General features: G+C 56.3%; 1 protein-coding gene and 1 long non-coding RNA gene across 2 annotated transcripts; one reads left to right on the forward strand and one right to left on the reverse strand.

Annotated features, from left to right (window-relative positions):
- The first annotated feature begins 1,246 nt into the window (after positions 1 to 1,246).
- LOC119086309 lies at positions 1,247 to 5,123 on the forward strand. The gene is made up of 3 exons (XR_005089562.1): positions 1,247 to 1,361; positions 2,152 to 2,291; positions 4,479 to 5,123. It is a non-coding gene; the product is annotated as an uncharacterized LOC119086309 (long non-coding RNA).
- Positions 5,124 to 11,519: 6,396 nt separating this feature from the next.
- On the reverse strand, positions 11,520 to 19,851 carry Tamalin (trafficking regulator and scaffold protein tamalin). Its single transcript, XM_028874525.2, is given in 10 exon segments — positions 11,520 to 12,486; positions 12,489 to 12,760; positions 13,315 to 13,381; positions 13,584 to 13,650; positions 13,752 to 13,845; positions 15,072 to 15,174; positions 15,278 to 15,332; positions 17,250 to 17,299; positions 19,473 to 19,610; positions 19,613 to 19,851. Coding segments are annotated over 10 exon segments (1,215 nt in total). The 5' UTR covers positions 19,736 to 19,851; the 3' UTR covers positions 11,520 to 12,240.
- Between the last annotated feature and the right edge of the window lie 342 nt (positions 19,852 to 20,193).

Consider the following 20,193-nt stretch of genomic DNA (forward strand, 5'->3'; position numbering starts at 1 on the left):
GAGAGAATCCTGCTGGACCATGCAGGGCCTCGTGCCCGGGAGACCTACCCCAGGAGGGTGTCCCGCTGGACCGTGCAGGACCTTGTTGTGCCTGGGAGACCTACCCCAGGAGCTGGACCATACAGGGCCTTGTGCCCAAGAGATCTGTCCTGCTGGACCGTACAGGGCCTTGTGCCCGGGAGACCTGTCCTGCTGGACCGTACAGGGCCTTGTGCCCGGGAGACCTGTCCTGCTGGACCGTATAGGGCTTTGTGCCCATGCTGGGCTGGCGCTTCCTTGCATCCTTCTTCTTTCACCTGCCCTGTGAGGTGAGCACTGCTTTGGTATTTAAGAAACTGTGCCCCCAAGAGGCTGTGGCATCCTGAGAAGTAACAGGCAGGGTTCACATACCAGCCCCTGTGGTCTCATGGGCACACTGTGGCTGCTGTTGCCTCCCAGAGAGGAAGCTGAATTGGTTACTTCTGACTTCCATGTCTTACTACAGAGCTGGGGTCAAAAAAAAAAAGTAATCTTTGCTTTATAGGTGTCACCTGTTATTATAAGACCTCTGGCTGACTGGAGAGATGGCTCAGTCATTAAGAGCACTGGCTGCTCTTCCGGAGGATCCAGGTTCAGTTCCCAGCACCTGCATGGCAGCTCACAACTGTGAGTACATTCAGTCCCAAAGGATTCAACGGCCTCTGCATAAGTTGCGTGCACACACATTCAGGCTGTCTTAGTTAGGGCTTCTATTGCTGTGATAAAACACTGTGATCAAAAGCGACTTGGGGAGGAACTGATGAGAGGCCATGGAGAAGTGCTGCTTACTGACTTGCTCCTCGTGGCTTGCTCAGCCTGCTTTTTTGTGGCACCCAGAACTGCCAGCCCAGAGGTGGCATCTCTCACAAAACACTATTCTCCCCCATCAATCACTAATTAAGAAAATGTGCCACAGGGTCGCCTATAGACCATTCTGGTGGGAGTATTTTCTCAACTGAGGATCCTTCTCTTCCCAAATGACTCTCGCCTGTGTCAAGTTGACATAAAAGCTAGCCACCACCTCAGGCAGAACACCCACACACACAAAAAGTTAAAATTTGAAAGAAAAGAGAGATAAGAGGGTAGGTTCGTGGCACATTGGTATGCAAAGTTCAGCACATGCGCACGCACACAATTTTTTTAAGCTGGCGTAGAAATGATTCACGCCTCTGGCCAGCAGGGGGCACTCTGGAGGCTGTGGAGGACTGACCTGCAGGTAAAGGTGATCTTGTGTGCTGTCCCGGTTGCCAGGAGATGATGTTCCTACTGCTCTCGGCCTCTGGAGCCAGCTCTGGTTACTGCTGACAGGCCCCACCGGAGAGACTGCCTGAAGAGTCAGGCAGGTAGGAGCGTGCCAGAGGAGACAAGTCCTCCCGGTGCAGGCAGTGTGGTGCTCCCCTCAGGGAACCTGGGTTACCGTTGGGGCCCGAGTCAGAAAATCCGGGACCCATAAACTCCCAGGGAAGGCACAGAGTACTGGGCAGTGCCTGAGCAGGGACGGGTCTGGGGCTGAACGGGTACAGGAGATGGGAGAGAGTCCTGCGCTCTACCAACGGAGCTACCCCACCCCCCAGCCTCGTTGGTTTGTTTTCTGTCGTTCTGGGGATTACATCCAGGGCCGCTCACGTTCTAGGCAAGTGCTCTACCTCTAAGCTATATCCCCGGTCTTTTTATTTTCCACTTTGAAACAGAGTCTATACAAGTTCTGGAGACTGGCATAGAACTCACTCTGCAGCCCAGGCAAGCCTTAGATTTCCAATCCCCCTGCCTTGGCTTCAAGAGTAACTAGAACAACAGACGAATATCACCGGGCCTGGCAGATATTAAAAGATACAGAAATAGGTGATCATAATCATGGTTTTTTTTGTTTTGTTTTGTTTTGTTTTTGTTTTTTTGTTTTTTTGTTTTTTTTTGTTTTTTTTTTTGGTACTGGGAATGAAATCCAACTCACCTTGAATTTAAGACTGATGGTCTTTAAAAGCTCAGCCACGGGTCTCTAAGGAATAAAGGTTAGCACCTGACCCCTAGAGGGTGTGTTTGGCTCCACCCTCTCCAGTGGGCATCAGAGTGTGGGTACTTCCTTGTGTCTGGTGGGGGGGGGACGACTATATCAGCCAGGATCCCTTCGCCCAGTTTCTTAGGTTCCCCTTCCGAGAGGCCTTGGCAGCGGACCCCGAAGAGCAGAGTGCCCAGATGTGCTGATGGCGTAGAAGTGCTTGCTGTGGGGAAGACCTGGCCGTCAGCACCAGGAGGCTGCCGGTGGACTGAGCAAGGTGATCCGCCAGGCACTCACACCATACATGTCCAAACGCAGAGACACTTTAGGACTGTTTCCTGTAGGCCAGGCAAGGCCACCCTCCCAGGAAGGGCTGGGGAACCTGAGCTATGGCAGGCCCTCAGGTCACTTCAGGAGCGTCTGGTGGTCAGCTGATGATCCCGGGGACCATTCATCATGCTCCCAGCCCGTTCTGCTGAGTCCTGACTATTTCCAGCTGTGGACAGAGAGCTGGTTATGTAACAGGCTAGAAGCTAGAAGCTGAGCTGAGGGGTGTCCTGGCAGAGAGGGACCTTCCCCAGGCAGGGCGGCACCTCAAAGGTGTGGGAGGAGGTGCGGATCTAGAGGCACCACTGAGGACAGCAGCACAGCCAATCAGCCTGCTCACATGGCCCAGCCTCCCCTTCGCGAATTGGAGCCCTCGACCCCTAAGCTCTGCTTGCTCGAGAATCTGCCCCTGGCTCTCTGGAAGAACCCGGTGCCGGTTCCCACAGCCTTCCTCCTCCTGTGGGTATGGGAGGTAGAGTTTCAGGGGTATGGTGTGGGCGGTGGGTAGTCTGGACTCGGATACGCTGGTTCACAGTGTGTTTCCGATGAGCTTTACTATCTGAAGTGGAAGGATATATTCTTCGAGGCATGGCTGTGAGTTAAGAGCATACTCCAGCCAGTCGCTCTGCTTCCCCAGTGGTCTGCAACCAGTTACTTAAGCACTGCCAGCCTTACATGCCCGTGTAGAAACAGATCAGGGCTACCACCTTCCTCCCTGAGTCACGAGGATCTGAGCAGTTTGTATGCACGAGGCAGTTAACCAGCTCCTGGCCTGAGGTCGGCCCTGTGTAAGTGTTGGCTATAATTAGACAATATTTGTGGATCGCTTTCCTCAGCCTTGGCTCCTAATAAGCTCTTGGTGAAAGGCACTGGTTATTTTTAACTTCTTTCTCCCGCACTCCCTTGGCCTTAATCCTTTCCATAAACCCACCTTCATTTAGCCTTTCGACAGTGAAAGTGTGTGTATCTTACAGTTCTCTAATGTTTATACTTGCAAAGCATTTCTGTTCCGACCTCGCAGCAAACCCGTGAGCTCGCAGCGCATACTAAAGCCATTGCTGCCATTGTGCAAAGCCAGGGACAGGGTGTGATCTGCCTAGAGGCATCAGCTGCTAAGGGGTGTGTCCAAGCCACCAGGCCGGGTACTCTGACCTGAGGCACCAGAGCTTGCTTCTGAGTGATATGGCCAGGGCATGCCAGCTCCAGGCTGCCAGGACAGATTAGTTGGGGGAGAGAGGGTTCCAGTACTGGGAGCACTCATAGAGTGGGGAGAAAGAAGTCTATATAATATTATAATTATCATTCTTTCTAGTGCCTAGAGGCTTCCCAGGAGCTGTGTTGTAGTGCCCTCTACTGGCCATGAGTGGCACTGCTGACTTTTAGATGAGAGAAAGTTTATATGACTATCTATTCATAGTCATATAAACTACCCAAGGCCTATGGGGTGCCAGATCGTCTCCTAGGGACCAGAGAGATCAAACAAAGCTCCCAAAAAGCCCTGCACATGGGTCATGGGGGAAATAATTGATAAGGAGACTCAACATTGACCTCTGGTCTCCACATACACACACATGCAGGTGTACCCACAGGCATGTACACACATGAACATGCACACATACAAAGCACTGAACATGATGATATGTGCCTATAATCCTAGCACTCGAGAGGCATAAGAATCTCTGTGAGTTCAAGGCCAACTTGGTCTACATATCACATACTGATTTCTGGGCCAGCCAGAATTACACAGTAAGACAGTCTCAAAAAAAGAAAGAAGGAAGGGCTGGAGAGATGGCTCAGTGGTTAAGAGCACTGGCTGCTCTTCCAGAGGTCCTGAGTTCAATTCCCAGCAACCACATGGTGGCTCACAACCATCTGTAATGAGATCTGGTGCCCTCTTCTGACCTGCAGGTAGAACACTGTATACATAATAAAATATATATATCTTTAAAAAAAAAAAAAGAAAGAAAGGCCCTGGTCTTTCATGGAGATACATTCACATTCTGGGAAAGGAATCCAGACATAAATATATATGCCAGAATGCCATTTAATAAAAAAATTCAACAACCACAGCGGGGGAGGGAGAGCATGGGGAGTGGCCATGAGTGGTCAATGACCGAGGACGACATGGCTTTTATAGGAGGCAGCCGAGGATCAGGGCCTGGGTGATGTGCCACTCTCTGGACAAAGGCCACGGGGACAGAGGAAGAGTCAGAAGACGCTGCTGGGAAACCTGTGGCCAGGTGCGCTGGAGAAACAGTGAGTGCCGGGCTGGGAAGAGAGCCAGGTCGAAGAGGCGGTGGCCTCCTGCCACTTCCTTCCCTGGATGACACGTGAGGAAGCGTACCACGTGGGCTCCGAGGGCCAGGTGGCTGGAGACCAGTCCTGCTCGGGACAATGACCTGGAATGGCACAGATGGCACCGTGTGCAGCATTTCACCTCAGCCTGTGCTGTGTGCAATCCTTCACGGCTGTGCTGAGGAAGGTCCTCGGGGCAGACATAATGATTTCACAAGGACTCAAGCCCAAGTTGGCCTGGCTTCAGCGTGCAGACTTTAGGAGAGTGAAAGAAAAAAAGGCAGGACAGGAAATGGCATTTAATACAAGTGGCCCCACTTACCTTATTTATAGGCTTAGAAAACGGGCTGCCAGGGTTGGTGAGATGACTGGGGGGGGGCACTTGCCACCAAGCATGGCAACCTGAAGTTGATCCCCAGGACCCACATGGTGCAAGGAGAGAACTGACTCCCACAGGTTGTCTTCTGACCTCGACACACATGGTAAATAAGTAAGATAATAAAAATTTCAAAAGGAAACAAACTGAAGTCCATATATTCTGTGGTGGTGTGGTGAGGCCCAGTCTCAAAAAAAAAAAAAAAGGAAAAAGAAAGAAAGAGAGAGAGGGAGGGAGGGAGGGAGGGAGGGAGGGAGGTCAAGAAAAAGGGACTGAAGCCCAGAAGCCAGGGGCCGGGTGACAAAGGGAGCAGTGCCCGAGTGTGCCAGCAGAGGGCGACACTGCCCTGCCGCTCTGCTAGGCATCGAGGACCACAGCTCTCGCCCGGCCCGGCCCTCATGGCCAGGAAGGGATGGGTGCCTCCAGGCTGGGGCCTGGAAGTGGGAGGGAGGTTATCCCCTCAGGGGAACGCGATGCATGTGCGGCAGGAGGCGGAGTGGGGTGGACGTGGCCAAGGAGGGCCCGAGTGTGCAAGAAGGGCCTGGATGTGCAAGAAAGACGAGTGTGCAAGGACCCGGGTGTGCAAGAAGGACCCGGGTGTGCGAGGGCAAGAGGCGCAGCAGAGGCGGAGAGGCCCTGTCGCATCTCTGGGCTGCCTGAGAGGTTGAGATCGGCTGCTGCAGGGCGGTGGTTACTCACTTAGGCTCCGCCACCTGCTTCCCTCCCAGCTCCCAGTGAAACACAAGGCAGAGTCCCCATGTCCACCCACACCCTGCTCGCGGCGGCTCCGCCTCCAGGAGAGAGCCTGCCTCTGCAATTCAGCCGTCAGCCTCTCAGCCCCAGGGTGGGCGAGGGTGGTGAGGGCGATGCCCAGCTGACTCTCCTGGGGTGTCGCCTCTTTATTCCATCCCACTTTAACCAAGTCCAGAACTTGCATGTCAGCCCTGCAGTCTCTCCCGCAGCTGCTGGGGCGCAAACCTCCGGCACCAGCCCGAGTCTGATTTCTTTCTCCCAGCGTGCATAATTGTTGATCTACAGATGCGCCCCAGCTGGCTGCATCCAGACCTCCTGCAGGTCCCGCAGATAGGTTGTGACCACCAAGCATCCAACTGGATGGAGATGCCAGTGTCTCCAAAGGCATCCTAGCCTCCCAAGAGCTTCATCCAATCTGTGAGAGAGGAGGGTTCTGGGCCAGTGGGAGACATGGGTCCCCTGGTGCCCCACTTCCCAGGGCAGATACCCCACTAGTTCCGTCAGTATTTACAGTTCACGGTGTTGGTGGGAATGGGTTCAGAGACCTAGTGTAATCTACATTTAACACCTATCAATACATTCTTACATAATGTTTTTTTTTTTTCTTGGTTTTGATTTTTTTTTCCCCCTTGCTTTCTGAGACAGGGTCTCCACATGCAGCCCAGGCTGATCTCAAACTCGAGATCCTCCTGCCCCAGCCTCTGGAGTGACGGGATTGCTGTAATGGCCCTGCTCTTTCTCCTTCTCCTCCCCACCCCCATCCTCAGGGATCTTCCTACCTCGCCCAAGCTGACTGTAAACTTCCCTGCTCCTGTGCGGGCCTCCCAAGTAGCTGGAATGGCAGGTGGGTGCCCACTGCTCTGCTCAGCCTTGGAGTGCCTTGAGAAACACTAACGCCCTGGTTCTACCCAGAGCGCCTGGACCAGAACGGCAAAGCAAGGGGAGGGGGAGGGGCCCACGAGTGCTGTTAGATGCCACCCGCTGCGCTTTACCCACCAGGCTGGTGCTTGTTTGACCAGAGAAAGCAGGGCTGGAGCTGACCGTCCATAAAAGAGGCATCTGGAGGGTTCCAGACAGTACTGTGCTTGCTGTGTAGGTAGGGGCTGTCCCCACAAGAGCTTGCTGAGTGGACCTGAGAAGTCTTGTGAGACTCTGGGGAAAGAGACTCAAAGGCAACATTTGTATCGCTTTTACTTTTGGTACAAATATATGCGTGTTCTCTCTTGAAGGGCCAGCTTCCGGGAGGGAAAACTGTCCACAGGCGAGGTCTCCCTAGGGTAGAAATTCCAGTGTCTGGCAGGTCGGGTGAAGTTTGGGAACTCCCAGACCCCGGTTCTGTTGGTGGAAATCAGGTACGTTCAGGGTCCTGGGTTTGCTATCAGCTCCTCCACAGGGACAGAGCTCCCTCCGATCTCTACGGTTGGGTCTCCCACTCAGTACCAGGCCCTGAGCGAGCAGGAAGCAGGGGTGGATGGAGCAGGGGTCTCTCCCTTGATAGCCTGTGGGCTGTGAGACACAAGCAGGGGCAATGGGAACCAGACAGGAGGACGTCAGAGTGATTCCCATGGAAGACCAGCGGACAAGGAAGGCTCCGGATTCTTGGAGTGTGGAGCAGGACAGTGTGTGTGGGGGGGGGAGAGGCAGGGACGCTGGGTGGGCAGGGCCCAGAGGTGCAGTACTCCGAGGTCACCACCAGAGATCAGCACCGTGCCGTGTGCCCGCAGTGTCTCACCTCGGTCTCCCTGTTCAAGAGCTCGGTCACCTCTCCGAGGGCATCATTTCCTCTTTAAGGTCATTTCATCCACTCCTTCCTCTACGCAGGACCAGGCAGCCTCCAGCCAGACAAAACTTGACGTCTCTCTTGACCCTGGGGAATCCCGTATGGTTCTCATCTCTCTAGCTCCTCCCCCGCCGTCTGGTGAGCAGAAAGTACCTCCTAGGTCTCTGCCTCTGCTCTGGCTGCCACCCTTCTTAAGTTCTCTGGGGGAACCTGAAGCACTGAAAAATTCTTCTTCAGCAGAATTTTTCACAGGTGCCAACAAAGACCCTTTCCATACCCAAGGCCCTTTTATGTGCCCCCGGACCGCGTTTTCAGAGCCCACCCCTCTTCCCCACCTTAATGGGAGTGTTCTCATTGACGTCGAACTTGGGTCCCTCTTAACTGGGTCCTTCTGTGACCTGGCCCATCTCGGACCCGGCTCTGCCAAGTCTCACCTTCTGTTTGCCCCACCCCCACCCCTCCTCCACCCACAGTTTAACAGGCTCGTCCCAGTCCTCGCCATCTCTTTGACGACGCTGACCTCATAGGCCCCTCCTCCAGGAAGCCTCCCCTCTCGGGGCCCAAGGTGAGGGGGGGGCAGGACCAGGAGATACAGGGATGAGTTATGCAGGGGAAGATGGGGCAGGTGCCCAGCTCTGTGGGGACCTCGGACAGAATCTCATCTCAGGGGCTGTATCTTTTCCCACCGTGTGTGACACCTTCAGTGGAGCCCACTTTTCCTCCGCGGAATTTCAGGGGGGGGGCGGGGCTCCTGGCCTGGGGCAGAACAGAAGGCTGGTAGGAAGGGGAAGGAGGCAGGGCAGGGAATGCCCACCACACAATATTGCAGTCCCTGCTCCTTCCCCGCACACCCCCACCCCCTCCGCCAAACACGATCCCTGGGTTAATTTTTAGCAACACAGCTCGCACATTAGTCACTCCCTGTCACCCACCTACACGGCAGGAGGCTGGTGCCGTCATCCATCAGCTGAGAGGTGGGATCTGGCCCCACCCTGGGCCACTCTCCCTCTCTCCTGGGTGTATGAGACCAGCTGGGTAGGAGCCCTTTCAGCCTGGGCGAGGGGCACTGACATCACTCCCGGGACCAGCTGCACGGCAGGGCAGGGCGGTAGGGACCCGCTGGTGAGAGTGCGGTTGGGAACCTACCCAGGGAGGAGGAAGCCAGGGAGGCTCAGGAACCCCGGTGCACCCAGCAAGAGCTAACCTGCGCCAGGCAGCTGGTCTCCTGGCAGTCTCTGGAAACAAAGGCGTGAGGGGCCTCCTCCTCCTCTAGACCTGAGCGCTGGGGATGCTCAGCCCCACTGCAGGGCAGCTGTTCAAACACAAGAGCTTCCTCATCCAATGTCCTCCCTTCCCAAACCAGAAAAGCCACAGTGGCAAGGTGCAGGTGCCACCACGGCAGCCACCGCCCGGCCCCAAAGGGATATTGTAAAAGGAGCCCATAGGTGCCAGCTGCAGGTGGAGCAGAGGAGGGACCACCTGTCTCCACCCCTGGGGCTGACAGGTGGAGAGGCAGTGTTTCCCCTGATCCAGCTGTGGTCCCAGAAGGCACGTGACCCTCTTGAGCTTGTATTGAGCATTTGCTGTGGGTGGGCCTCGGATGGGGCCCTTGGGGGCAGCTGTAATAACTGACTCACACGATGGTTTTCATCTTTATTATTTATTGCCATGATGGGGACTGAACCCAGGACCTCACACATGACGTCTCTGGCACTGAGCCACGCCACAGCCCTGAGGTGCAACTTTGAATAAGGCTTTGTACCTAGCCCAACCATGGCAATACAAGAAGTCAATACGACTCCCAAGCTGGAGAAAGTGCCAGAAAGAAAACAAATGCCTCGAGGTAAAGAATAATGGGGACAGAGACCGATACCAGTGGGCCCAGAAAAATCTTTGAGGGGGTGTTGTTAAGTTGGGACCTCAGGACAAAGAATCAATCCAGAAAAGCATCCAGGCAGAGGGAACAGCACAGGCAGAGAGGCCAGGGGCCAGAGAAAACGTGGCGGAGGGAGTTTGGGATAGGAGCAGAGAGTTTAGTTTAAATACCAGGGGCATGAAAGGGGAAAGAATTTGAGGTTTCAGAGAGAAGATTCCGTGAGGTCTAATGCAAGCCATCCCAAAGAAGTGTGGATGGGTTTGTGTACCACACAGGGGTTCCAGTGGCTGAGGGACTGGGGCCATGCTTTTCTGTAATGTCACTGCCTAGAGTGAGGCAATGGGCAGGCCATGGTAGAGCTCAAACTTCATGCTTTTCTTCCAGGGGAAGCCATGATGGGTTTGAAGCCGAGAGTTGAGATTTGATTTTTTTTTTACTTGTTTGTTTTTTGTCCCAAGACAGGGTTTCTCTGTGTAGCTTTGGTGCCTGTCCTGGATCTCACTCTGTAGCCCAGGCTGGCCTTGAACTCAGAGATCTGCCTGGCTCTGCCTCCCAAGTGCTGGGATTAATTTAAGTGTGGTGGCACATGCCTGTAATCTCAGCACTCAGGAGGCAGAGGCAGGAGGATTAGTGTAAGTTTCGGGACAGCCTGGTCTACATAGCAAGTTCCAGGACAGCCAGGGCTATGTAGAAAGACCTTGTCTCAAAAGTTTCAAAAGAAACTTTTTTAATTAAAAGAATGTGTATTTTTATTGTGTGTGTGACTTATGTGTTTAGTACAGTTGTATTTGTGCCACAGTATCCGCGCGGTACCAGAGAACAACTTTCAGGAGCTGTTTCTTTTCTTTTATTGTGGTTCTGGGCATCAAACTCAGGTCGTTAGATGTATATACAACGTGTGCTTTTACCCGCTGAAGCATTTTACCCAACCCTGATTTTCTTTCTTCCTTTTTGAAGCGAGGTCTACTCATGTAGCCCAGAGGTCCACTCATGTAGCCCAGGCTGGCCTAACTTGCTGTGTAGTTAGCTGAACCTAATCTTGACCTCTTTGGTCCTCTACCCACCCCCCACTCCGCAGGTGGTCAGGTGCCATCTCTGGGCTTGCTTTTGAAAGGGTTACCTGACCACTGTGTGAAGGACGGTTGACGCGGAGACGGGTAAAGAAGTGGGGTGCACACATGGAAGTACAAGCTGTGGGGTGGGGTGTGCCCAGGGAAGGGCCCACATGGACGCCCTTCAAAGCTACAACTGAATGCTGGCCACCGAGCCATGGAGTAGGGGTCTTAGGTGCCGCTAGCTTGCTGTGACTCCCCTGTCTGTCACTCCGCAGGCTGTTTGAAGGCGGGTGGGGATACCCTGGAGCTGGTTTGGAACACACAGTATTGAGGGTCCTGTGTACTAGGACTGGCCAGGAGTAGAGCAGTGAATCCAACAGCAAGTCCCTGAGTCCTGCTGTGAGTGGAGAGGAGAGGCCAAACCCGAAACCCATTGAGTCAAGACACTAAGGGCACAGCCACATGTGACCGGGTGGGCGGGCCTTAAGGAGGTAGAGCAAGCACTGAAGGGGTCCCGTGTGGAAAAGCCAACGAAGAGACCTGGTGTCTGTAGCCAGCATCCCGAGCAGCAAGGGGCCCGTGAGACGCTCAGGGCTCACGGGAGGGGACTCACATGGGAGGACTGCGTGGGAACACCGAGTTCCAGAAGAATGGAGTGCCAGGAGACCGAACCTGTCACAGGTTGGGTGGACAGTGGCTTCTACTCAAGGCAGACCTCAGGCGCTCTACCCAGGGAGCCAGGCTTTCTCACAGGGACAGTAAGGGACTTTAGACAAGTGACCCCTCTGTCTGCTGTATTTAGGGAGGAAAGCTTTGGAAATGTACCTGAACAAGAGGGCCAGGTTCTGAAGAGGGTGTGGGGCCTCAGTGCAGGCCAGTACATGTTCATTAAAATCCCCTAGACAATTTCCCCGGCTTCAGGCTAAAAGAAAGATGTAAAATGCAGCCTCCGTGTGTTTGGATGGGGGCTGCACGGTGGAGGTGGAGTCAGAGCTTGCCTGAGCACAGTCCTCCCCCACAGGCAGTTACCACGCGGACACGGATGCAAAAAACCATCAATTTTATACAGTTTGTGGTTCAGAAGCAACATATGCCAAAAAAAACGGTGGCACAGTCCAGGCTGCCCCACCCCACCTGAATGAACTCCTTCCTGCTCCCCAAGGAGCACAGGACCCAGGACCACTGCCTGGCAAGACCCACTTAGTTACAGGCCCCTGGAGAGGGGCTAAGCCCTTAGGGGTCAAGGCTGCAGGGGTGCAGGGGAGTAACCAGCACCTTGCCCCCTTGATACCAACTGGTCCATTGGTGTGTGTGTGTGTGTGTCTGTCTGTCTGTCTGTCTGTGTAGGGCGGGGAACGACCCATCACGGATCTCCTCTCCCCAAGGCGAAGGGTTGGGGAGCAAGTAGAGCAGAGAGGGCTTCTTGGGACAGGGCCCCCACAAGGCACGACTGACCCAGACTGTAGGCCCGCACAGCCCTCTTTGGTCCCCCAGACCTCTCCCAACTCCCAGGGTCTCCCTCCCCCTGCAGAGATCCTGTTGTGGTGTAGGGGAAGGAAGAAAGCAACCGGGCTCCCTTTTTCCTCAGCAGAGACAAGCCGTGCACCGACCAGACCGTCGGCCAGAGCTAGCCAAGGACCCTCTCCCGCAGCTTTGGGCTCCTGGGGTCCTTGGGCCGACACTCGGCACTCCTGCCCCCACTTTTTGCACTGGCTGTTAGGACGAATAAATAAATAAATACCTCCCGCCTGCCCACCCGCGCCCCTACAGCTGGCTCTCCTCTTCCTCCAGGGAGCGGTTGAGTCCGGGGATGAACTTGAGCAGCCGCCGGCGGAAGCTGCGGTACTTGGTCTTGCGCAGGCCGGCGGCGCCGCACAGGGCCTGCTCGCGGGCCTCAGTCCAGAGCGCGCCCGGCGCGCCCCCGCCGCCACCCCCGCCCGGGCCCGCGCACCGCACGCTGGCGCTGCGGCTGAGCGCGGCGCGGGGTGCGGGACCCAGCACCGACGCCGGGCCGCGGCGGCGGCGGCGGCGGCGCCCGGGCCGGGCGTGCGCGCGGGGGGCGGCGGGGGTGGCAGCGCCTGCGGTTCGGCGCCCCCGAAGAAGCAAGTGTGGTACACGGCGTCGTCGGCGTCCCCCTTGGCGCGCCGCGCGCTCCCGCGGGGACCCCCAGGCGCAGCGAGGAGCGGCCCAAAGGGCAGCGAGCCAGGGAGCAGGCCAGCGCCGTAGAGGCAGGAGCGCACCGACTCCAGTGTGTCATAGATGCTGGGGTCCTTCACCACCAGGCCTGTGGGGACAGAAGTCCAGGGAGCTCCTGAATCCTGGGGCCACAGCGCCCTAGGCCGAGGGTCAGGGGGCATGGGCCAGATACTCGGTTCTTTCCTGTTGGCCGCCTACGTGGGCCCTGAGCCCAGCCTTTCTGGCTCTAAACCGGAGTTAATAAACTCAAGAGTGCCACTTAGGACAGAAGAGCACACACAGCCTTCTTCTTTTTCTTTTTCGGAGACAGGGTCTCTCCACTTAGCCCTGGCTGTCCTGGGACTCAGTAATGTAGACCAGGCTGGCCTGGAACTCGCAGAGACCCCACCACCACCACACCGCACCCCCCTTGCCCGTGCTTCCAAGTGTTGGGATTAAAGGCATGTGCCAAATGGCAGTGCTCAGTCCTAACCTCCAGAGAGCCACTGAGAGAACAACACTGTGTATCGGCTAAGGGCAACAATGTAGTGTCCAAAGCAGGAGCTCGGGACTCTTCACTGTGGAGCGCAGCCAGCAGCCTGCTAGTTCTAAGAGGGGAGGAGAATGGATGGGGGCGTCTGTGGGGACATCCGGCCCACTCACCATGTACTAGCCGCTGCTCCTGAACCATCAGCGACCGGTACTCTCCCCACTTCTCATACAGGGTTTGCTGTAAGACACGGGTGGCCGGCTGTCAGGACACCAGCAGGACACCAGCAGGATGTGGGGACACAGGGGTCCGGGGGAAGGCACAGAAGCCCGAGGGCTAAGGGGGGTTGAGAAAGATGAAGGAGTCCTTGAAGGAGCGGAGCGGGCCTGGAGGCCAGGGAATGGGAAGCGTGGGGGAGAGCCTGGGCTTGCTTGGTCCCCACCTTAAGGTACTGCAGGCGCGCCTCCAGCTCTGCCTTCCGAATGGACGTCCCATACAGAGTCTCCAGTCTGAAGGATCGAGGGGACAAACGCTGAGCAAGCCTGAAGGCTGAGGGGACGCCACAGGCTGAGCTCAGGAACCCTTAGGCACTGCACCTAGACATAGGTACCTGAGAACGTTGCCGGATGCCTTGATGATATCAACAATCTCTCGGTGCCGGATGCCTTCCACATTGAGACCGTTGACGCTGGCGATGGTGTCCCCTGCCAGCAAGAGAAGGAGTCAGCCCCCGTTTCCCAGGGCATGAAGGAAGGGCTCCAGCCAGAAAGGGCAGAAAGGTAACCTGGAGAACTGCTCCTGGACCCCCCTTCCACAGTGCTGGGGAGACCTGGACATCTCTTTCACCCCACTCAAAATACACAGAACCTAGCTGGGCTTGGGGGCACACACCTTTAATCCCAGCACCCAGGAGGCAGAGGCAGGTGGATCTCTGTGAGTTCGAGGCCAGCCTGGGCTAGAGTGAGTTCCAGGAAAGGCGCAAAGCTACACAGAGAAACCGTGTCTCAAAAAACAAACAAACAAAAACAACAACAAACACAAAACCATAGGCATTTCTCCCTGCACAGAAACCACCAACTTGTCTGGACAGAGCAATCTAGGCAAGGTGTGGGGACTAGGGAAGAGAAGAACTAAGTTATCAGGCGCACCCTCAGGAAGTTCTGTCCCCCAACACGGAACCCTCCCGGATTCCCATGCTCCCCGTGGAGTTACCTACTTCTGTTTAACCCACATCTGTCATAAGACCCATTCAACACAGGGGAGGCACAGGGTTAGTGCCCAGCTGGGAGCTGGCACCGGCTCCAGGCATTCGAAGCTTCAGCTTTTGGAGGTCAGGCCCTGACCCTAGGCAGGGCATGCTGGAGACTTTAAGGGTTTGTTTGGGATCCTGGCTTTGGCTACATCAAGGATAATCAGGAACTACCCAGCAAAGTGTTGCTGGTGTGTGGGCAAGGAGGTAAGGGCTTTGGTAACTGTGCTGCTAACCAAATGGGTGTGGACTCATGTAGTCTCAGGCCGCCCCTGACTGGGACCCTAATTTCAGGATCTCCCGCTGGAGCGTCATTTCCTCGATAAAGGACATAGCACGGGTGCCCCAGCAGGAGCGGGAAGATAGGTCCTCGTGGACCCTTTTGAGGCAGACCTGGAAGAGTCTCTCGACCAGATTCTTTCTGCCCAGCTGGACTGCCCAGCCGCTCCGTGACCAGGGAACCACCTCACCACACTGTGGTCTGTCTCATTTTGCAAAAGAACTACGCAGGGTCCCACACTAAATGGCCAGTGTGCCCGAATCCAGAGTTCCAGATTCTGTTCATTCTTCTGGCTTTCTCCAAGTTGGAGAATGAAGGAGGAAAAAAAAAAGTATGCCTCTGCTTAGGAGTAAAGTTATATACCCTGTCCCAGAGCCCTGTATTCTGGGTTCAGGGTCTACCTGGTGTGAGCCCAGCCAGCTGGGCAGGGCTGGACTCGTGAACTCGGCAGACAAAGGTCACCATCTCTACACGCTGCTCCTCCCGGTGGTGAAGGCCGTAAGTCTGGGAACAAGCAAGGGGACACTCGAAACAGAGGCATGTAGCTCGGCCCACCCTCCGGACTAGGCTCCTGACCCCTCACCCCTCTGTGCCCAGCTTTTCCTACCTGGATTTCAAAGCCGAAGGTCTGGTTGTCCGTCTTCTCCAAAGTCAGCACCTTCCTGCAGAAGACAGCAGGGTCGAGATTACGAGAAGTCAGGAAAGTATGGAAGAGCTGGCTATGGTGGTCCATATCTGTAACCCTGGCACTTGAGAGACTGAGGCAGGAGGATGTCCCATTTGAGTATGAGCTACATAGTGAGGCCCTGTCTAAAAATACAGTAACAAAAACAGGAGTGTGGCAGCCCCACAGCTTAGCTCTCAAGGATGTAGAAGTCTGATCTAGAACATTCCAGAAGGACCCAGAGTCTCCGGCGACAGCTCATTCTTCACAGATTTTTGGAATGCCCTTCCCAAACCCAAATGAAATTGGCCTCAGGGAGCTGCACAGAATTAAAACAGCCTCCTATGAGGGGAGGGAGGCAGCAGGAAAGGCTGGCCCTGAGAAAGGACGAGCCTAGCAGCACCCTAGCCTTCGGGTGAGCCTGGCCATAGACCCACTCACTCACTGAGGCCCCCAATTTGGCCCCAGGGTTGGAGCATCCTGGCTCCTCTGCTTTGGGGAGAAGACAGCCCCACCCCCAGGGGCCAGTCACGAGGCTGGGCGCAGACCACAGCGGCTCCTCCCAGCTGTGGTGTGGCCAGCCCACCAGATGTGAAGGCTGGGGGAGGGGAGCCTGGGGCCACCCCTTCCCGAACTGAAGGCTGCCTGCAGGACACAATGGTCTGGAACCGCTCCAGATCCTAGCCTGCTGGGGGAGCCCAGAGTTTCCTCTGCCCACCCCCTCCCTTCCTTCCCGCCAGCCAGAGGCAGAATAAAGTGGCTCCTAAGGCCTCTTTGAGTCTGGCAGCCTCCAAAGGGCCCTGGAGAGCAGGCCTCCATCCAGCCCCTAGCCTGAGCCACACCCCCTACCACCTAGTGCTGTGCGGCACACTCCCCTTCTTTGAAAGGAGCTTTTAGCCCTGTGTTTTCTGGGGCAGGAGCAGGGGCCTGCAAGGCCTGTGTCTGCCCCAGTGCTTTCTGGGTTCCTGGAAGGGTCTGCAAACTTTTACTGCACAGAGCCAGATGGTAAATATTTCAGGTTTTGTGGGCCCCATATGGCCTCTGTCATGTATTATTCTTTGTTTTTACAACCCTTTAAAATATTAAAATAAGCCGGGCATGGTGGTGTACTCCTTTAATCCCAGCACCTGGGAGGTGGAGGCAGGGGCACCTCTGTGAATTCAAAGACAGCCTGGTCCACGTAATGAGTTCCAGGACAGTTCCAGGCAGGGGTCTATAGAGAGACTCTGTCTCAAAAGAACAAGAAAAACAAAGCCAAAAAAAAAAAAAAAAATTAAAGTAAGTTTGTAAGTGTGTGCATATATATTTTCTTAGTGGAAGAGTCAAACAGCCCCATCTGGCCAGTGGGCAACCGTTTGCTGGCCCATTTCAAAGGAAGCCAGGCCCAAATCAGGCATGAGATATGGGCAAAAGGGAACCTGAGCTCCAGGTCTAGGGTGAGCACGTAGCCCTGTCCACATCTCAGATCCAAGTGCAGACCACGTGATCAGACCCACACGGGACTAAAGGCTTGGGGTGTCAGACTCAAACATCTGGTTATAGAGTGTCTGGGTCCACTGAGGTGGGCTGGGTTGGGCTTAGGGGAGCCACAGAGGACATGAGGACACTCCCATGGTGCCTCCTACTTCCCACCCTCCACCTCTCACTAATCCAGCTCTTCTTCCCAGGAAGAGGCAACTGACAGAGATTGGGGGTGGTTAAGGAGCACCTAATGACTCAAAAGTGCCCCCCCTTATTCTGCCGCCCCTTCATACAGCCCACACCCCCACCTGCCCCTCAATCCCAGCAGGGAAGTCATACTCAAGGATGGGAGATGCCTCCCAGGGGGCTGGGCTGAGATGCTGTGTGGGGCCCCCTTCCCCCAGCACCTCACTTTTCTGGACCACAGCAGGGGCTTTGGGTGGGGGTGACTCACCGCTGCTGTTCAGGACTCTGGCTGAAATTCTTCCAACGGAATCCTGAGCCCTTGATGGGAAAATGGCCAGAAGACAATGAGAGGGTGCTATCCTTGAAGAGGTGCTGAGAAGCTCTCTCTAGGGGGACTCTGACCTGAGCCCCAGCTCTGGACGCAGTACCCCACTTCCTGCTGCCTGTCTTCCCTACCAGCTCCACCTCTGCTTTGCTGGTGTGACTATGTGCCAAGTGCAGCCACTACCTTTACTCCCAGAGTTCACACCACCCCTGGGACCTCCAGGGCACATCTGTCCTGGGCTCTAGACGGGCGAACTCTTTTTTTTTTTTTTTTTAATAATTCATTTATTTTTATTTTATGTGCATTGGTGTTTTGCCTGCATGCATGTCTGTGTGAGGGTGTCAGATCTTGGAGTTACAGACAGTTGTGAGCTGCTCTGTGGTTGCTGGGAATTGAACCCGGGTCCTCTGGAAGAGCAGTCAGTGCTCTTAACTGCTGAGCCAGCATCATCTCTCCAGCCCTTAGACGGTGAACTCTTAACCTCTACTGGTTAGCTTGGGGAAGACTGTGACTCTAGAATGATCTTCACCACTGGGATCACGTCTGACAGCCCTGGACTTCCAGGCTCCAAAAGCTGAGGCAGGAGCTTTCCCCTAATTGAAGAGAAAGAAGGGTAGGAAAAGCCACTGGGCTTAAGGTACTAACTCCAGGGTCCCTGCCAGCTGGGTCTGCCCATTAGTTCAGGCAGACAGTAGTCTGGGAGAGCAGAGAATCAGGGGCCCGGGCAGGAGGCTGTCAACCCCAGCCAGAATGTGGTAGAGGGTCAAAGCTCCTAAGGACAGGATGCCTGGGGGCTGGCTGTGGACTCCAGCTGCAGCTGGCCATGTCCTCCAGACCTGAGCCTCCCGATATGGCTGTGCATTTTTTTTTTTCTGAGACAAAGTATATAACTAAATAAACAAAAAATCCGAGTCAAACTTGTCTAACACTATAGTTGAGAAACTTGGGGCTCTTTTTTGGAGAAGGCCCCTAACTCCTTAGGGCTCTAGAGAGCCTAAAACAATCTCTGTGCCTCCTAAGATTTTTAGTTCTTGGAGGAAGTTCCATCCGGGACCAGCCCTTTCCCAAAGTGCCAAAACAACTTGAGGCCTTCCTGGGTTGTGTTCTGGCTAATACTCTCTCACCGCCAAGCTGCCTCAAAGCAAGGAGGAGAAGGGGACCCTCTTCCTCCAGAACCAAAGATTAGCCTCAGGGTGGGGACAGTACCCAAATGGGCCAAGGAGGAAGCACTGGGCAGCACAGAGAGACCCCTTTGTTTTTCAACCCGATTTTCATAAAATGCAAATTCTCAACAAGCTGTTCATTGTGTGTAGTGGGGAGCCCGGGACCTAGGAGAGAAGGAGGGGGCCGCGTGGAAAGGCCGCCCATCCCTTCTCCTTAACCTGGGTCTTGGGTCTGAGCACTCAGGTCCTCCCAGGCCAGAGGAACAGCCTCCCACTAACAGGGACCCGCAGAGAGCGGGTGCGGCCGGCATCCTTCCTGCCCTGTGACCTCTCCCACCGCGTCCGGTCCTGGCTGAACTCAAGAGGGCCGCGCTCTCGCAGCCCGCATCTCGGATGCGGGACCAAGCGTGAGGCCCTGAGCCCAGGAAGGCCGGCGTCCTAACGGAGGGGGTGTTCTCGGGAATTCGCGGCACTGCTTCCACCGGGCCATTAGCTTCTCTCCCGCCCAGGGCTCCGGGACCCTCAACTTGTCTGAGGCAAGTGGCAGAATTCCTTCCTTAGCCCTTCGTGCTCCAACTTCAGGAGGTGCTTGGGCGAGGGGGGGTCCTGGGAGTTCTAGACTTCTGGACACCGGCAGGCTGAGCGGGAGGCGGCAGAAAGCCAGATGGAGCGAGCCGGAGAAAGGGGGTGCTGGGGCGGAGTCAAGGCCGGAGAGTGGGAGGAGGTGGGGCGTCTGCGCGTGGGGAGCGCAGTGGAGTGGAGAGCCAGCCGAACCGGGGGCGTCGTGGTGGCGGGGACCACAGCTTTCCGAGCTGGGAGTGGGTAGGTTTGCGCCTTTGTGGGGACCGGGCCGAGCCAGGCGGGTGGCCCAGGGTCGGGGGGGTGGGGTGGGATGGGGTGTGCTGAAATGTGGCGATCATCAGGCGCTGCTGCGGCGGAGCAGGTCCTGCCGAAGGGACCCAGGGTACTGAGTCTGGGGACGCAGGTTAAGTAGGGGACGCACCTTTCGGCGGGGCAGGGTGCCCCCGGACACCGCGAGCGCACGGTACAGCTCCGCCGGGTGGTAGTCCTCCAGCGCCGCGTACAGCTCGTCTCCCGGGTTGGCTCCAGGCGGAGCGGCGGCAGCTGGGGGGCCCGCGGGGCCGGGGCCGGGGCCGGGGCCGGCGCGGCACGAGCCGCTTCCGAGTCGGGAGCCCGGCCAGCGGGGTCCGGCGCGGCCGCCGCCTCCTCCTTCTGCTGCAGCTTCCTGAGTCGGCGGAGGGTCATGGCTCCGGCGCCCGGCGCCCCTCGGGGGGCTGCGCTCGCTCGCTCCGCTCGGCTCGGCGGGGCTGGCTTCGGCTGGGGGAGTCCAGCCGAGCGGGCCGCGTGTAGCCGGGCTTTATAGACTCCCGAGAGGCGTGGGGGAGCGGCCTCCGGTGGCCTCGCCCCCCGACACGCTGGCACCGCCCCCTCCCTCCCCCCGGGGAGAAGGGGGGGGACCCCGCGATGGCGAGCCCCGCCCACAGCGCGCCGCGGACCGCCGGGCTCGGGAAACTCTTGGGGGGACTCGGGCGCTCCGTGGGGGAAACCTAGGCGCCCACGGCAGCGGGAGGGACGGGACATCTGGGGCGAGCAGGGGTTTTGCGTGCTACCTGGAAGCAGTCCGTGAGAGCGCGTTGGTGGAGAGCAGAAGTTTGGGAAATGAACGAACGATGGCTTTAGTGGTTCGTGGAGATGGGGGGCGC

The sequence above is a fragment of the Peromyscus leucopus genome, chromosome 20 (genome assembly GCF_004664715.2).
Source record: "Peromyscus leucopus breed LL Stock chromosome 20, UCI_PerLeu_2.1, whole genome shotgun sequence".
NCBI lineage: Eukaryota > Metazoa > Chordata > Mammalia > Rodentia > Cricetidae > Peromyscus > Peromyscus leucopus.